General features: G+C 30.3%; 1 protein-coding gene across 1 annotated transcript; it reads right to left on the bottom strand.

The window, feature by feature from the left end:
* Nucleotides 1–3,641: 3,641 nt before the first annotated feature.
* Nucleotides 3,642–12,556, bottom strand: LOC106465780 (enhancer of rudimentary homolog). Its single transcript, XM_013926015.2, has 4 exons — nt 12,385–12,556; nt 7,434–7,518; nt 5,690–5,810; nt 3,642–4,171 (listed from the first exon to the last, which is right to left on the bottom strand). The coding sequence occupies exons 1-4, from the start codon at nt 12,385–12,387 to the stop codon at nt 4,069–4,071; spliced, it is 312 nt and encodes a 103-aa protein (XP_013781469.1). The 5' UTR covers nt 12,388–12,556; the 3' UTR covers nt 3,642–4,068.
* Nucleotides 12,557–14,413: the final 1,857 nt, after the last annotated feature.

The following is a 14,413-nucleotide window of genomic DNA, read 5'->3' as shown; positions in this document are numbered from 1 at the left end:
TTTGTCTCCAACAAGTCACTGCATATATATATATATATATATATATATATATATATATATAAATAAATATATATATCATACATAAATAGTATTTCATAAAATCTTTTGTTTCACACCATCAAGCTTAATGATGAGCTCTGGAAATGAATGAAAAACTTATTGGGCAGCAACTTGTGGGAGGCAAAGTATGTATCAGAAATGCTCTATATTAAACATCACTGATTTCAAACCATAATAGACAAATTAAGAGGAATGTAGGGAAAAAAAACAACTGCAGTTAAGTTATTTTTATAACTAAAAAATGGCACAAGGTTGGGTAGTGTGACTATATGCTACTAAAATAAGGAAAACAACACTGATGGTCTAAATCCAAAGTAATGTTTGTCTGTCCGTATTTAAAAAAACCGCTAAACTTTATGTATTATTATGAATCTTTTTCAATAGTCATAGAGTATTTCTCATTATTTAGTAAGCAAATGTTTCCAGTTTTAAGCAAAGGCTATTATGATTTAAAATATTAAATGTTTTCACATTTTGAAATATACCAAATTCTACTTCTGAGTATTTTTTATTTCTTATTCACAGGAGAGTAATAAAATGGTAAATAATTTGGGGTCCAATACAAAACCCAACAACTCCCCAAACTTTGTTTTTGATCAATAAACAGTTTTACCATTATTAAATACATCATTCTTTGTATCATCTCCATATTAATTATACAGTGTAGACAGCATTAAATTTTAAGAATTTTCATTGAAAATTAAATTTAGCAGTGGTATTAATCAAAGGATATTGTGAAACCTAAATCTATCACACATGAAAATCACCTGCATGTAAAATGGTGCATTTTTCTCATACGGTGACAGCATAAAAACATGGCTTATTACTCTGTAACAACCATGTTAACATAATTCTAAAGTTTATATATATTTTGTTTCATACCTTGACACTGCTGTACATCTGTTCTCTATTTGCATTATTTGTCTAATTTTTTGTTGATGTAAAATAATAACTATTCTTGTTTAATAAGCTTATCACTAATCAGTGCTATTAATACTATCAATGTAAATCTCTGATATTATTTGATATTCTATATTAAGTTTTTTAAGGTTTTCAAATTGAAAAGTACCTAAACATCCTGCAAGACAAACACAGTCATTTCAGAGTTGTCAGTTTAAATATACATGCATGTGTGTGTGTCGTTAACTAACCACCAAGTACCCAGTGCTTGGAAAGTACAGGTAATGACTAAAGAAACTTCTTTGGTGTTTCATATCTGTGGGAAAGATACATCAGTGAGAGTAAAATGACTGGTGTATTCTGTTTGGCAAGATATTTGTAAACCAATCTTTGTTCTTTTTTCACAAATTTCATTCGGTCTCTCTAGCCTTCTTTGCGAGTTCTTCAGATAAAAATGTGAGTAATCTGATTTCAAATCTAGAAAATGAATCACACATTGGTTTTTTCTTTCTTAAATCTGGTCTTTCTTAGCCTCATTTTCTTTTGTGACCTGACTCTGGTGAATCAATTTTCGTTTGAAAAATATGCTTTGAATAATTGTATTTATAAAGGGACCTTCAGAAAAGGAATGTGACAATTTAAAAAATATTAACAAAAACCTCAAATACCAGCACAGCTCCTTAGAATGATACTTAGCAGATAATTTTTCACTTCTATAACACTGAAAGGGAATAAATTTAGACATGATAAACATTTATGCTATTTATGGTGTGTGTGTGTGTATATTGTACACACACACACACACACACACACACTTTTGTAACTTTTATTCAAAGAAAGCCATGATGCTCAAGGTACACATAATGGTTCTCTTGAAACACTTGTTTACTTCAAACAATTAAAGTTCATTGTAACTCGAACATAACAGTCACGGTGATATCCATATTTCTGTGAATACACTGAAGGGGTAAATTCAAATGCTTCTTCAATCCTATGAGGGGGGAGTAAATTGGTTGTGAAAGTAATTTTTTTCAGTCTCTCTTATCTTCTTTGCAGGTCCTTTACTTCGGATAAATATGTGAACGAGTCTGATTTTAAATCCAAAAAATGAATCAAACATACCTTTTTTTCTTTCTTGAATTTGGTATTTCTTGGACCCATTTTATTTTCTTATGTGGCATCAGTGAATAGTCTTTTGAAAACATGCATGGAAAACTGTGGAATATGATGACTTAAGACAAAAATAAAAATTTAGATTGGAAATCATTGAACAAAATTGTTCATATAAAATATTATATTGAAAAATAAAAAACAAAAGAAATATATATGAATAATGTTAATAACATTAATAACAAATTCAGGAATAATTACTGACCATGTATTAACCAAAAACACACAACACAGATGTACAGCAGTGTCCAGGTGTAAAACTAAAGGGAATATAATAGATAACTTTTAAATTATGTTAACATTATGTTTAAGAGCATTATTAAGCTATACTTTTATGCTTTAATTGTAAAAAAAAAACAAGAGGGAATCCGCAATAGCCACAGCTTAATTAGATCTGAAATCGTTCAAGAGATGGAGCTATGAGCTAAAAGTCTGAACTTGAAAAAAAACTCGGAGCCATTCTATGAGCCACTATGCTGAGGCAAAAAATATGCCATTTTACATGCAGGCACTGTTGATATTTGATAGATCCAAGTTTCAGAACGTCCTTTCTTACAGTTTAATATTTTCATACCTGCCGAGTAGAGTAAATATGGAGATAAAAACTATTTGGAATCTAGGTTATTCTAAAAGCTTTGAAATGATCCCAAGTAATGATAACATTATTTAATATGGCAAAACTTCAGTCCCACCTCTAATTCTAAAACTGGAATACAGCGAGAGGGAAGTGTAAAATTTCATGTGCTCATATATATTGCACTACACACAAAGTATTGAATGTTAATACAGATTTTCTTCTGTGAATAATGAATCAGAAAATTCAAAGAAGTAGACTTAGTGGGTGAATGCATGGTGACTATCCTAGCCCATAGCCTAAAAGTATTATACTTAAATATTAGAGTATACATTTAAACCATAGGGTGATTAGTTTCTTTCAATTTAATTGATTGACCAATCACAGTGAAAATTTATTTTTCATTATCAACTTGGTTGTGTTAACTACTTCCGATCACTGCTTTCTTTTTCATATTGTTCCAATACTGTCCTTTTTGTTATACACACTGCTACAGTGTTCCAATACTGTCCTTTTTGTTATACACACTGCTACAGTTACCTCATTTACATTCACTTAGATGTTGATAAGTCACACCAAATTTATTTCTAAACTGATTGCTTTTTTTTTTAGAGTAGTGACCTGTTTGTATAGTTAGTATTTTTTATTTGAAAAATGCTGTAGATTTACACAGTGAAGACTTTAGTGGTCACTATTAATATAATACAAACTAACGTAATTAATTTCGAAAAGGATTTTCTATTTCAAATGTTTGTTTCCCCACCAAAAACCAAGGCCAATCATTAAGAACATATTATCAATGAAAGAGAATTGATTTCTTAGAAAGATCATAATGTTAAAGAAATACCTCAGATTATTGAACAAGTAGAAAACAGAAAAACAAAATCATAAACAATTACACCAAATTCAACTGGTCCAAAAATAAAAACAGAATATCTGGATTGATCAAATGCTTAAGTTGGGGAAACTTTATTGCTATTTTCAAAACCCTGAAAATTTGACTTTCTTATATGACACTAAAACATACATTCACAAAAAAATGCTTTGATTCTATTCAAATGAAATGACGAAGTATTAAAGGAACTTGTTAATGGATCTCAAAACAAACATTTTCTTCTGTACCGAGATAACTTTTCTCAAGCAAATACAATGACATAGAGAATGAATCTTTTTTAATAAATGAAGTTAAATCAGAATTATGTCAATGACAAAATACACTCACAATGAAAAAGAAGAAAAAAACTAAAAAAAAAATAGTTACACAAATGAGGCCTGGAAAAAGCCTTTTTACCTATAACAAAAGTACACTTTTCTGGATGTATACACACTCACTGACAATAAAATACACATGATACAGACTTGGCTTAAGACTGGTTTTTTGAAGCCTGCCTTCGTAAGAGGATGTATATTTTCTCTTTGATCCAATCTTTGTTATAAGGAGCATATGTATTTGTGGACTTCTGGTACCTAAAAATAAACATACATAAAACGTATAAAATATTTTTGTACTTCCTTATCTGGTAGATTTTAATCAGTCTTTATCATGTAATCATGAATGGTCCCTCTTGTTTTCTTAATCAGACTTTAACATGTAATCATGAATGTTCCCTCTTGTTTTCTTAATCAGACTTTAACATGTTATCATGAATGTTCCCTCTTGTTTTCTTAATCAGACTTTAACATGTAATCATGAATGTTCATTCTTGTTTTCTTAATCAGACTTTAACATGTAATCATGAATGTTCCTCTTGTTTTCTTAATCAGACTTTAACATGTAATCATGAATGTTCCCTCTTGTTTTGTTTTTTCTGGGATGATTTTCAATATTGTGAATGATATAAGGTTTGTATTAAATCTGCGTTCATCAACAGTTAAAACATCAGCTCCTCAAATGAGTGGATTAGTTATTTTTAGCCTGCGATACTACTGTTTCAACTGGCAACTTGTTTCTGAAATAACCTATGAAAACATATACAAGGAATAAATGAATGGTTATTCATTAACTTTTAACACTGAAAAATAGTTTGCAAACTAGATAGAGGAAGAGCTGACTTTCTTTAATATTATATTTCTGGTGGTCAAAAATAATTATTTAAAAAAATATATTTTACCTAATTTTGAAAACTATATATAAGTAAATAGTTTTTTTCTCATTTTTGCTGTTAATAAGTGTTCTTTGTTGCTAATTATTTAAGCATAAATCTATAAAATATTTAACAAAATTGTTTTGAAAAGCATATTAATTTTCTATTGAAGAAACTTCAAATATTTATACTTAACCATATTTTCACCATACATTTCTCGACCTGATGCAGATGTAAATATCGTTATAGGTAAGATCTCTTAAATCAAAAATTATAGGTAAGATTTTTTCTTAAATGTAATTTTCTGGAACGAGTATTAAACTATTCTCTCACAAATGTATGCTTAAAAAAAAATTTAGAGTTCAAACATTAATACTCAATTTTAGCATAGTTAAATGAAGTTTTGAATTTCATAGTTTTGGAGAGAAAATTATTACATTAAGAAACAAAAAAAAAATGCTGACCATACATTACCAATAAAATCATGATCAAAGCAAGCTGCCTAAATACATCACAACTACAAATAAGATATGGTAATTTAAATACAGCTTTCTATTGTTGCACAGAAAGTATTTTGATACAAGAAATGAGACTCATGTTAATCTTCAAAAAATCAGCATTACATTATAACTACACTGGTTCAGTTTCAAAAATATGCAGTCATATGCACATGCATTATATCAATACAATATTATGAAGGGTATGTACAATTACAGGTGTATTAGCCCTGTTCTTACAGATTTCATTTTTGCTTTCAACAAAATATATAAACACAATATACAGAATCAGCTTATTATACACTAGTTTCCTGAGGATGAGACCGCCAATGTCTTTATGAAACACTGTACAATATTGTTTCTACTATTACATAATCTATATAAACCTAACAAATGATACTTACACTAGGCAACTGAGATCTTGCAGCTGATCAATGAAATCAAACAACTGACTGATATCATAAGTGATAGATGGAGTGTTTGGGTTTTGTCGCTTCAGGTGTTCCTCATACATGTGGCAGACACCTTAAAGTAATAGCAATATTTCATGGGTAAATATATATTTTATACTATCTATTTTAGTTTTTGAAGGAAAAAAAGATATTATATGTACAAATGTAGGTCACTTTAAAATCCAGAAGCAGGTATTTATTACAAAACATTTGCTAATGACTAATTTTTAAAATGAGAATTTGAAAAGAGTAAACATTAAATAGTTACTGGAAAGAGCCGAGTAACATAATTATGTTATAGAGCTAGCTAAGAAGTTGCAAAAATAAGACATTCTATTAAAAATTTAGATGACTCAGAACACTACTGTATGCTAAATGTTGTTGTCACTGTGTAACATCGTTCCAAACCAGATCATTTGGACCGGACATCTGTTTATTGATGCATATGAGAAGTGTTAGAAATGGTGTCGATGTATAATAAATATTTTGAGGATTTATGACAACAGTCAAACAAACACAATATCTCGCTACAATGACGGTAAAGATTGATTAGCAAATGTTGTGTATTATAAATATTTTGAGGATTTATGACAACAGTCAAACAAACACAATATCTCGCTACAATGACGGTAAAGACTGACTAGCAAATGTTGCAATTTACTCTTAAGATCATTACAAGTGAACTAAATAGGATTTAAAAATTTATCAAAAAATGAAAATAAAAACAATTTTAGAGCTGCAGCAATAACATAATGGTTAGTCAGATGCTGAAAAAACATTTTTTTAAATGTGTATAGGCATATGGAATTAAATCATGAACATCATGGAGACTTCCACACATTTACTTGTTAGTTATCAAAGGAAACTTTTGGGCATGTGATATGTTAAGACATCCACTACTAGAAGTACTGTTAAATTAACAGGTTTTTAAAGGCAAATTATATATCACCCTGCTTAAGGATGTTAAACGTGATTTGTTTTACCTGCAAAATATTGGAAAGCCTTATAGTACTAGTAGACCTGATAATTAGTCAGTTTAGAGATGGTATTTTGTTTTTTTTTCTCAAGCAAATGTATTTTGGTAACATAGTATAATAATTCAGTATTTAAAGGCCAACAATCAAGAAGTGGCTATTCACTCAAGTTATTATAACTGAATCTAGTCTTGATAGCTTCATAATGATCCAAACAGATGAACTACAAGTAAACAAAAGATTTTATTATTACAACAATTTTTAACAGAATATGGAAACAACCAAGTTACAGCAAAACACAGAGAAAAACATCCATTAGAATAGTAGTCTGTGAGCCATTTAAAAAAAAAATTGGTAAATTATTACTGAACTGATGAATAAAAATCATACTTCACACCAAACACACAGCTATGACATTACACACTTGAGTTTCCTTGCCATGTGTTTGGGTGAATATGCACATGCACCACAAGAACTTCTTGTAGCCAACTCATGTAGGGCAGTGAGCAAACGATGTTTTAATTTTAAATGTGGTTTACAATGCAAAAAATATCAGGGACTCCTGCATTACAACTTGAATTAAGAAAACAGAAAATTTAGTACTAATGACATACAGAAACCTTTATCTGGAAATGCAGATATCAGTCTGTGTAATATGACAATAGGATAATTTCAATAATATGCACAAGTCAGGTAATGGTTTAGGGGAAAATTTTTCTTACCTTCCATGCATTCATTAACTGATTCATAGTCAGAGAATGTTCTAGTTTCTGGTTTCCCTGGTTGAACCAACAAGATTGTGTGTGACTAAAAATAATATAAATGTCAGTTAGGAAAACCTGTAATACACATTCAGTGCAAAACCTGAATATTTACAAACTTCTGTTTGTACATAAAAGAGGGTTTTATAATACGTTAATATCACAAAAAAAAAAAAAAAAAATTTTGGGACTGAAGAGTAACTTAATAATAGTAGCAAAACTACTGAAGCAGGCCACTTTTTTCAGTAGCTTTATCATAGTAAGACACTTTTAATTAATAGCAGCTTTTTACTTGAACAATCTGATTCTTCCAGCAGAAGCATAAGTGAACTGTTTTGATACAATTTCTTACCACAGAATGTGTATATGCTGTATAGAATTCTGTTCACTTTACCCTCTCAAGATAGATTAATGACCTGCACAAAACTTGGACTATTTCCTGTGGCGGTGTTCACTGTGTGAAGACTACTATCACAGCAAATGCTACTATTTATAAATATAATCACAGTTTTATAAAAAGACACAATATTTAATTGTAAATACTTCTAAAAAACAAGCAGTTTACCAATCAACATTAAATCTTCACACAAACTCAATTATAATTTATAAGCATTCCCTTTTTTCATAATGAACTTGTTTGCTAAAAATGAGTTTCTGTTCACTGCCAACTTATCTTGGGAGAATAATACAAATCTGTTTGTCAGCTGGCTAACTGACGACAGAGGTTAGCTATGATCGAACATACTCTTAAACTGGGCATTTCAAATTAATATTTGATTAATTGATTAATACAGTTTTTTTCAAACTATGGCATATACAAGCAAAGAAAAAAAAAGTTGGCAGCAGTAGCCTTCACTCTAGTTAGCAGCTCAAAATTAGTGACAGTAGCAGAAAGCCTTAGTACTTTTGCCATAACAAAGACAATGTAACAGTTTGGTAACAATAGGAATTGAACCCGAAGCCTTCTAATCATGAGCCCCTGTGCTCAAATCACCAAAGCTGAAGAAACTTGAAGTAAAAAAAAAAACTTATACGACTAAAATTGGTCAGAGCACAGACAATCCATCATGTACATTTGTTATTATCAATAAACAATCATTATGCTATGGTGAAGAAACTAACAAATGAACACAGCAGCAATATTTTCAATTAATTTGGATAGTTCGAATAATTGAAAACAGTGATAATCAAAAACCCTAATTTTGATTAATTGATTAGTTTACGTGAAACTAATCGATGTAATCATTACTCATGGGTAACTGATTATATCACCCAGCTCTGTTACTAGTAGTCAAGCTAACAGAATTTTAGGATTTATTTAAACACACTCATTACATATTAAAAATATGTAATTATCTCTTCTATACAAATCACTTGTAATACTGAGGTTGGTCACCTTACATAACAAATGATACTTACTGACATATTAAAGGTTCAGAGGAGGGATACTAGGAGGATTCTTGGAATGGAAAAGTTATCTTTTTTAGAATTTCTTTAACTTATTTTCTCTTGATAAAAGAAGGATAAGAGGTGATTTTATCAAGAACTTACAAGATTATCTGGGGTATCAACAGATAAGCATCTGATTTCTTTGTGCTGTACTCTGAAGGCTGTAGAATGAGAGAACAGATGCTTAAGATTTGGAAAAGACAGACTATGATCTAGTTAAGGCAGTTTAATTTTTCTAACTAGGTGGCTAGCTTTTGGAATGAGTTAACATAGCAGTTGTAGAGACCGGCACCTCACAAGATTTTAAAAGTGGGTACATATAATTTTCTGAAAAATTGAGGGTGGTTTGATACTTCTTACTTTTTTTCTCAGAGGTGGATGTACAGGAACAGTCTTTAAGGATCAAATTGTCACTTCTTTTCAGTACTATTGTGTAATAAAAATTAAGTTACATGGGTGAGGTAGCAATTTCTAAGTATTTTCAGTTAGAGTTTTGTATATTTTTCCTTCCATCATTTAGTTCTGGTATATTTTTAGTTGTCTTAAAATTGCTAGATCACCTGCTTTCCAGTGTATGTCAAGCATTAAATAAGTAATTTTTATATTAAGAAATCAACACATTTCCTTAGGAGTGACATATAAATACTAAGTTCATGTATGATTATGTAAAATAACTGTTAAGTTTTTAGTAACATATGTAACCACATGGTCTGATATAAAGTTAAGTGAGACTAGCAAGGGCCGTTAGACCAAGTAATACACAAGATATATTTGTTAATTATTAAAAGTAATAGTTTATAGCATTTATTCACTCAATTATTATTTGACTTGGAATTATTTTTGAGAAGTGTGTAATACTGTTCTTTCATGTAATCTTACAAATTAAATTTTGTTTTTTCCTAATTCATTACTATTCTTATTATAATGTGTGCTTTGATATACAAAGTTCCTGTTTTCTTCTCTGAAAATTTGTTTTTTGAGTTTATAATACTAGCCACTAGTTTACCAGTTATTAATGTTTGAAATATTTTAAGAGTCGTGTTTCAATTAATAAGTTTATAATTTATGCTCTTACCTTTATAATAATATGGTTGTTTGATATGTTGCACATGTACATGAATGACAAAAATGTTACTTTTAGTTGACTAAGATTTATGTATTTTTGGCCTAACTCAATTCAACTATTTGAGTACAATTATCACTAGTTGTTATGGAAGTTATTTTTCTGTGCTTTTTTTTAGTAATGCATTAACTGGCAAGTAACACCAAAATTAAGGTTTATTTCCTGCAAAAGAAACTCTTCAATTATAAAATTATAGGCCTGAAAATTAATATCTAACTTAAGGATCAGCCAAGGTCTAGTAAATTTGATATTAGTTCAAATTCAAATGAATCTGCTTTTGATCAATACATGTCACTTATCCAATCAAAAATGTGACCCTTATGTGTACCATACCACATTACCAAGCACTTCAACTTAAATGGCATCAGAAAGTTTGAGTTAAGAAAACAACTGTTCCATTATAACAGTAATAATAAACCATTTATTTAACTGTGATTTAGGCCTTAAAATATCAGCTAAAACTTACAAAACATATTTCTGTATCTTTAAATATATTTTTGTGACACATGTACCCAAAGGCTTCATTTAGAATAACGAATGCATTTTGCTTTTATTCCCCTCACTACGGGATGTATATCACCATGTAGGCATGTATCCAAACATGTGTACCAGAAGGATTCCTGGTAAGTCATTTACTTTAAGCCTACAACTTGCATGAGAAGGGGCTTAAAGTTTTAAACTGCTTTCCTCAGAGCACATTATGGTGGATGAATTCAACTTTAGGCTTTGAAAATTGTGGATCTTTCAGTTTGGTGCCCACCAACAATACAGAAGCATTAACGTGGAACTCAATGCCAACTGCTTGACTCTTATCTTTGTGAATTTATATGGAAAATAGAAAGAAAGATGAAGATTTATTCACAAAAAATATCATATACTGTTTTATTATTAATTATTTTATTACATTACTGGTGTTATTTTTAAAATGATCTGTTTGTAGGCACCAAATGGAAAAGACCTAAAATTGTTAGTGGGTTAGATAGCTTTCATATGAGTAGTGAAATGAAAAGGTTAGAAACAAAAACTTGAATATTAGGGGTACTATATTAAGTTTTATGAGCTTAAATGGAGATTTGATTTTTTTTTTTTTGGTTAAGATTAATAAATTTATAGAATAGTTTCCTCATAGAGCTGTAAAGGGCTATATTTAAGTTTTCAAAAAATCAATAGAAGTGAACGATGATGGGTTTAGGTCAATGAGCCAATTGTCTTTGAAAGTTAAATTTATTATAAGAGATTTTTCATTAAAAGAAAATCCAATGTGACAAAGTTTGTTTTATGGTTATCTGCCACCATCTCTAATTTTGAGCTGATGACCAGAGGGAAGGTAACTGGTCAGTTTTAACAATGAATAATACAACTGACCATCACGTTATATCACCACATGGCTAAAAAGATTGAGTATGTTCAGCATTGCGTTTCAATCTTGTGACCCACAGATTGCACGGCAGGCACTCTAATCACCAGGTCAACTATTAAATTTAAAGTACACCAGTTCTAAGAGTTCAGGCTTTGAATTAGGTAAGTTAAAATAAACTGATAAGAACATGTCCAAAGCCTGAATTCTGGGCCTGATCCACAACCTAAAAATCTGAGTAGTCCTTACATTACTGCTATTAGTAATATTAATGTAAAAGTCATGTGCAAATAGCTGAGAAAACTGTTGTTCTTTCAAAACATTATGGGATAGGTTATGGGATGATCCTTTGCAGTTTAAAATTTTCTTTTTGGGGGGGGGGTAGTTGGGTAATAGTTCCATTTTATAGATAAACGTCAATAATATACTTGAGAATAGAGGTTGTTGAATCTGTTTTTAATTGTTTAACTACTTCAGCAGTTTTACACAGGTGTATTTAATACTGACTTTAACAAAATCTGTTGCTAGTGCCAGTAGAAATAATAATTAACAGTAGTCTACTAGTACCACTATGCAATTAATCTATTCTAAGGCTACAGCCTACTAAATAACTTTTAATTAACTTCAATAAACACTAAAACTATAAGTTCCTACCTAATTTTATTCAAAATATTAACAACCATTAATATGTTACTGTTGGTTACTGCTGAACTAGTAGTGAATAGTACTACAAACACTAAGCTTGTAATTTTTATTATACTTTATAATTGTAATTAACACTAATACTAGGCTTAAGTAAAATCACATTAACACCACTTAAATATTAATAACAGCCACTAAGAAAACATAACACTAACAGTACCACAATAATTAACTTAGTTAGTTAGTAATAACAGTAACACTACAGTACAGAGTACAGTGACTGGCACATTGATACTCGATAGGGAAATTTACAATGAATCAGTCAAACTCATAAAACTCACCATTCTAAACAATATATAAATAAAAAATATCAGTACTGCGTAAACCTCAAAATTTAAAATAAAACTGTCAATACTTCTAACCACAAATATACATTTATAATCTCGTTTTCCCACTTTTTCTTCTCTTTTCTAAAGCAGATTCTTCACGCTATATGCAATATGAAAGGTGGCGCTAATGAGTTCAAACATCACGCGTGTGTAGTTGAAAAAAACAAGAAAAAAAAAGACTAATAATTGTTGCATTCACTAATATATTGTTATATAATATGTGGAGAGCTAAAGTTTAGTTGAAAATAATATATACTGAGCATCTTTCTTTTATAATAGCCAGAGAGTACAACTTCAGGAAGATCCAAAAGCAAAAAACATGTGACAAGGAAAAATATCTATATAAAGTTGGTCTCAGAACAATAAGACCACTTCCGATGCGATTGCTGAGCGCCAGACGACGATGTCTTCTTTTGATTTCAATTAGCTCACTAAAAAACGTGAAAAACTCATGAAGAATTGTAAATTTTTTAAGAAATGAGGTTTTTTAAAAACATCCCAAACGTGAGGATTTTAGTGCGATCTCAATGTTCACATAATTTCATAACATGACCAACCCAGACTAGCGATTTTGGAATAATTTTAAAGAACGATATAGGTATTACTATAACAGTTAGATAGAAATTAAAGAACACATATCAAAATAAACTAAGAGGCCTAGTTTTTGTGATAAAACTACGTAAACTGATGATTTTTTCATATCTCTCTTAATTTTTCCATTTTGGACTCCAAACCAGAGGCATGTAACATAGCATGCAGATCTATCTTTTGTCTCCCACAAGCAATTGCCTAAGAGGCTTTTCGTTCAATACAAAAATTCGTCATTCGCGCTAGACGATGAGAGACAAACGTTGTTTTCTTTTTAAGTTTTCAAATCCTAGTGCAGTGTTTCCCAACCTTTTTCGCCGCAGCGTCCCCTTCAGCAAACAATGAGCGCTCATGCCTCCCTTCTAACAAATTTTTAGACAATTAAAATATTTTACTAAAATGAAAATTGTAAGGCAATAATAGTCAATTACAAATTTTAAAATATTTTATTTCAGCAAAAATAGCCACGTTATTGCACACATTCATTAGTGTTACATAGTTGCAAAGAGGAACAAAAGAAAATATATCATGGTAACACATATGAATAATGAATTAATTTTCAATGAATACCCTGAGCTTGATGCCCCTGTGCTTGCTACAAACACACCCACACAATGATTTTTCTCAAACATGTTGAAAGAAAATCCCTATTTCTTATGGTGTAATTTTAACAAATATAACTTTGAAAACCTCAAAACTTTTCTGCCCACCCCTCCCCATTGCTGTCCCCTCAAAGTTGATGCCCCTGTGCTTGCCGTAAACACACCCACACAATGATTTTTGCTCAAACGTGTTGAAAGAAACCCCCTATTTCTTATGGTGTAATTTTAACAAATATAACTTTGAAACCCTCAAACTTTTCTGTCCCCTCAAAGTTTACTGCCCTGAATTTTAAAAACGCCCACCGGTTGGGAAACACTATCCTAGTGGATTTATTTATAAAAAATATCTAATTTACATAGGAAGGGGATCTACATTGCACAGTAAGAACGACTAAAGAAAGCAGAAGATTTAAGAAACTATAAAACAGCATTATTTACAATAGGATGAAGATTTAAAGATATGAATTTTTCCTAACACGTTAGTTAAGGGAAAAGGTAAATGAATTTGAGTTATAGAGCCTTTGAAATATTAGTGCTCTGTAGGATAAGCAGGGCACGAAACAAACACACTTTAAATATATTCCAGAGAAGTTCTGTAGAAAGAACAAGAATACTTACAAGCTTAGCAATAAAAATTACTAAAGTGATTCGTGAGACAATAAAACAAAGTAGTCTGAATGAGTAATGAAGAAAAACTTTAATATAAGTTTAGCATAACAGCAAATGTACAACGTTTCGACAAGGTTTTGATAATAAAACCTTGTCGAAACGTTGTACATTTGCTGTTATGC

The sequence above is a fragment of the Limulus polyphemus genome, unplaced genomic scaffold (genome assembly GCF_000517525.1).
Source record: "Limulus polyphemus unplaced genomic scaffold, Limulus_polyphemus-2.1.2 Scaffold2049, whole genome shotgun sequence".
Taxonomy (NCBI): Eukaryota; Metazoa; Arthropoda; class Merostomata; order Xiphosura; family Limulidae; genus Limulus; species Limulus polyphemus.
The sequence above is the reverse complement of the archived record's forward strand: the minus strand, read 5'-3'. Positions and strand labels throughout refer to the sequence as shown.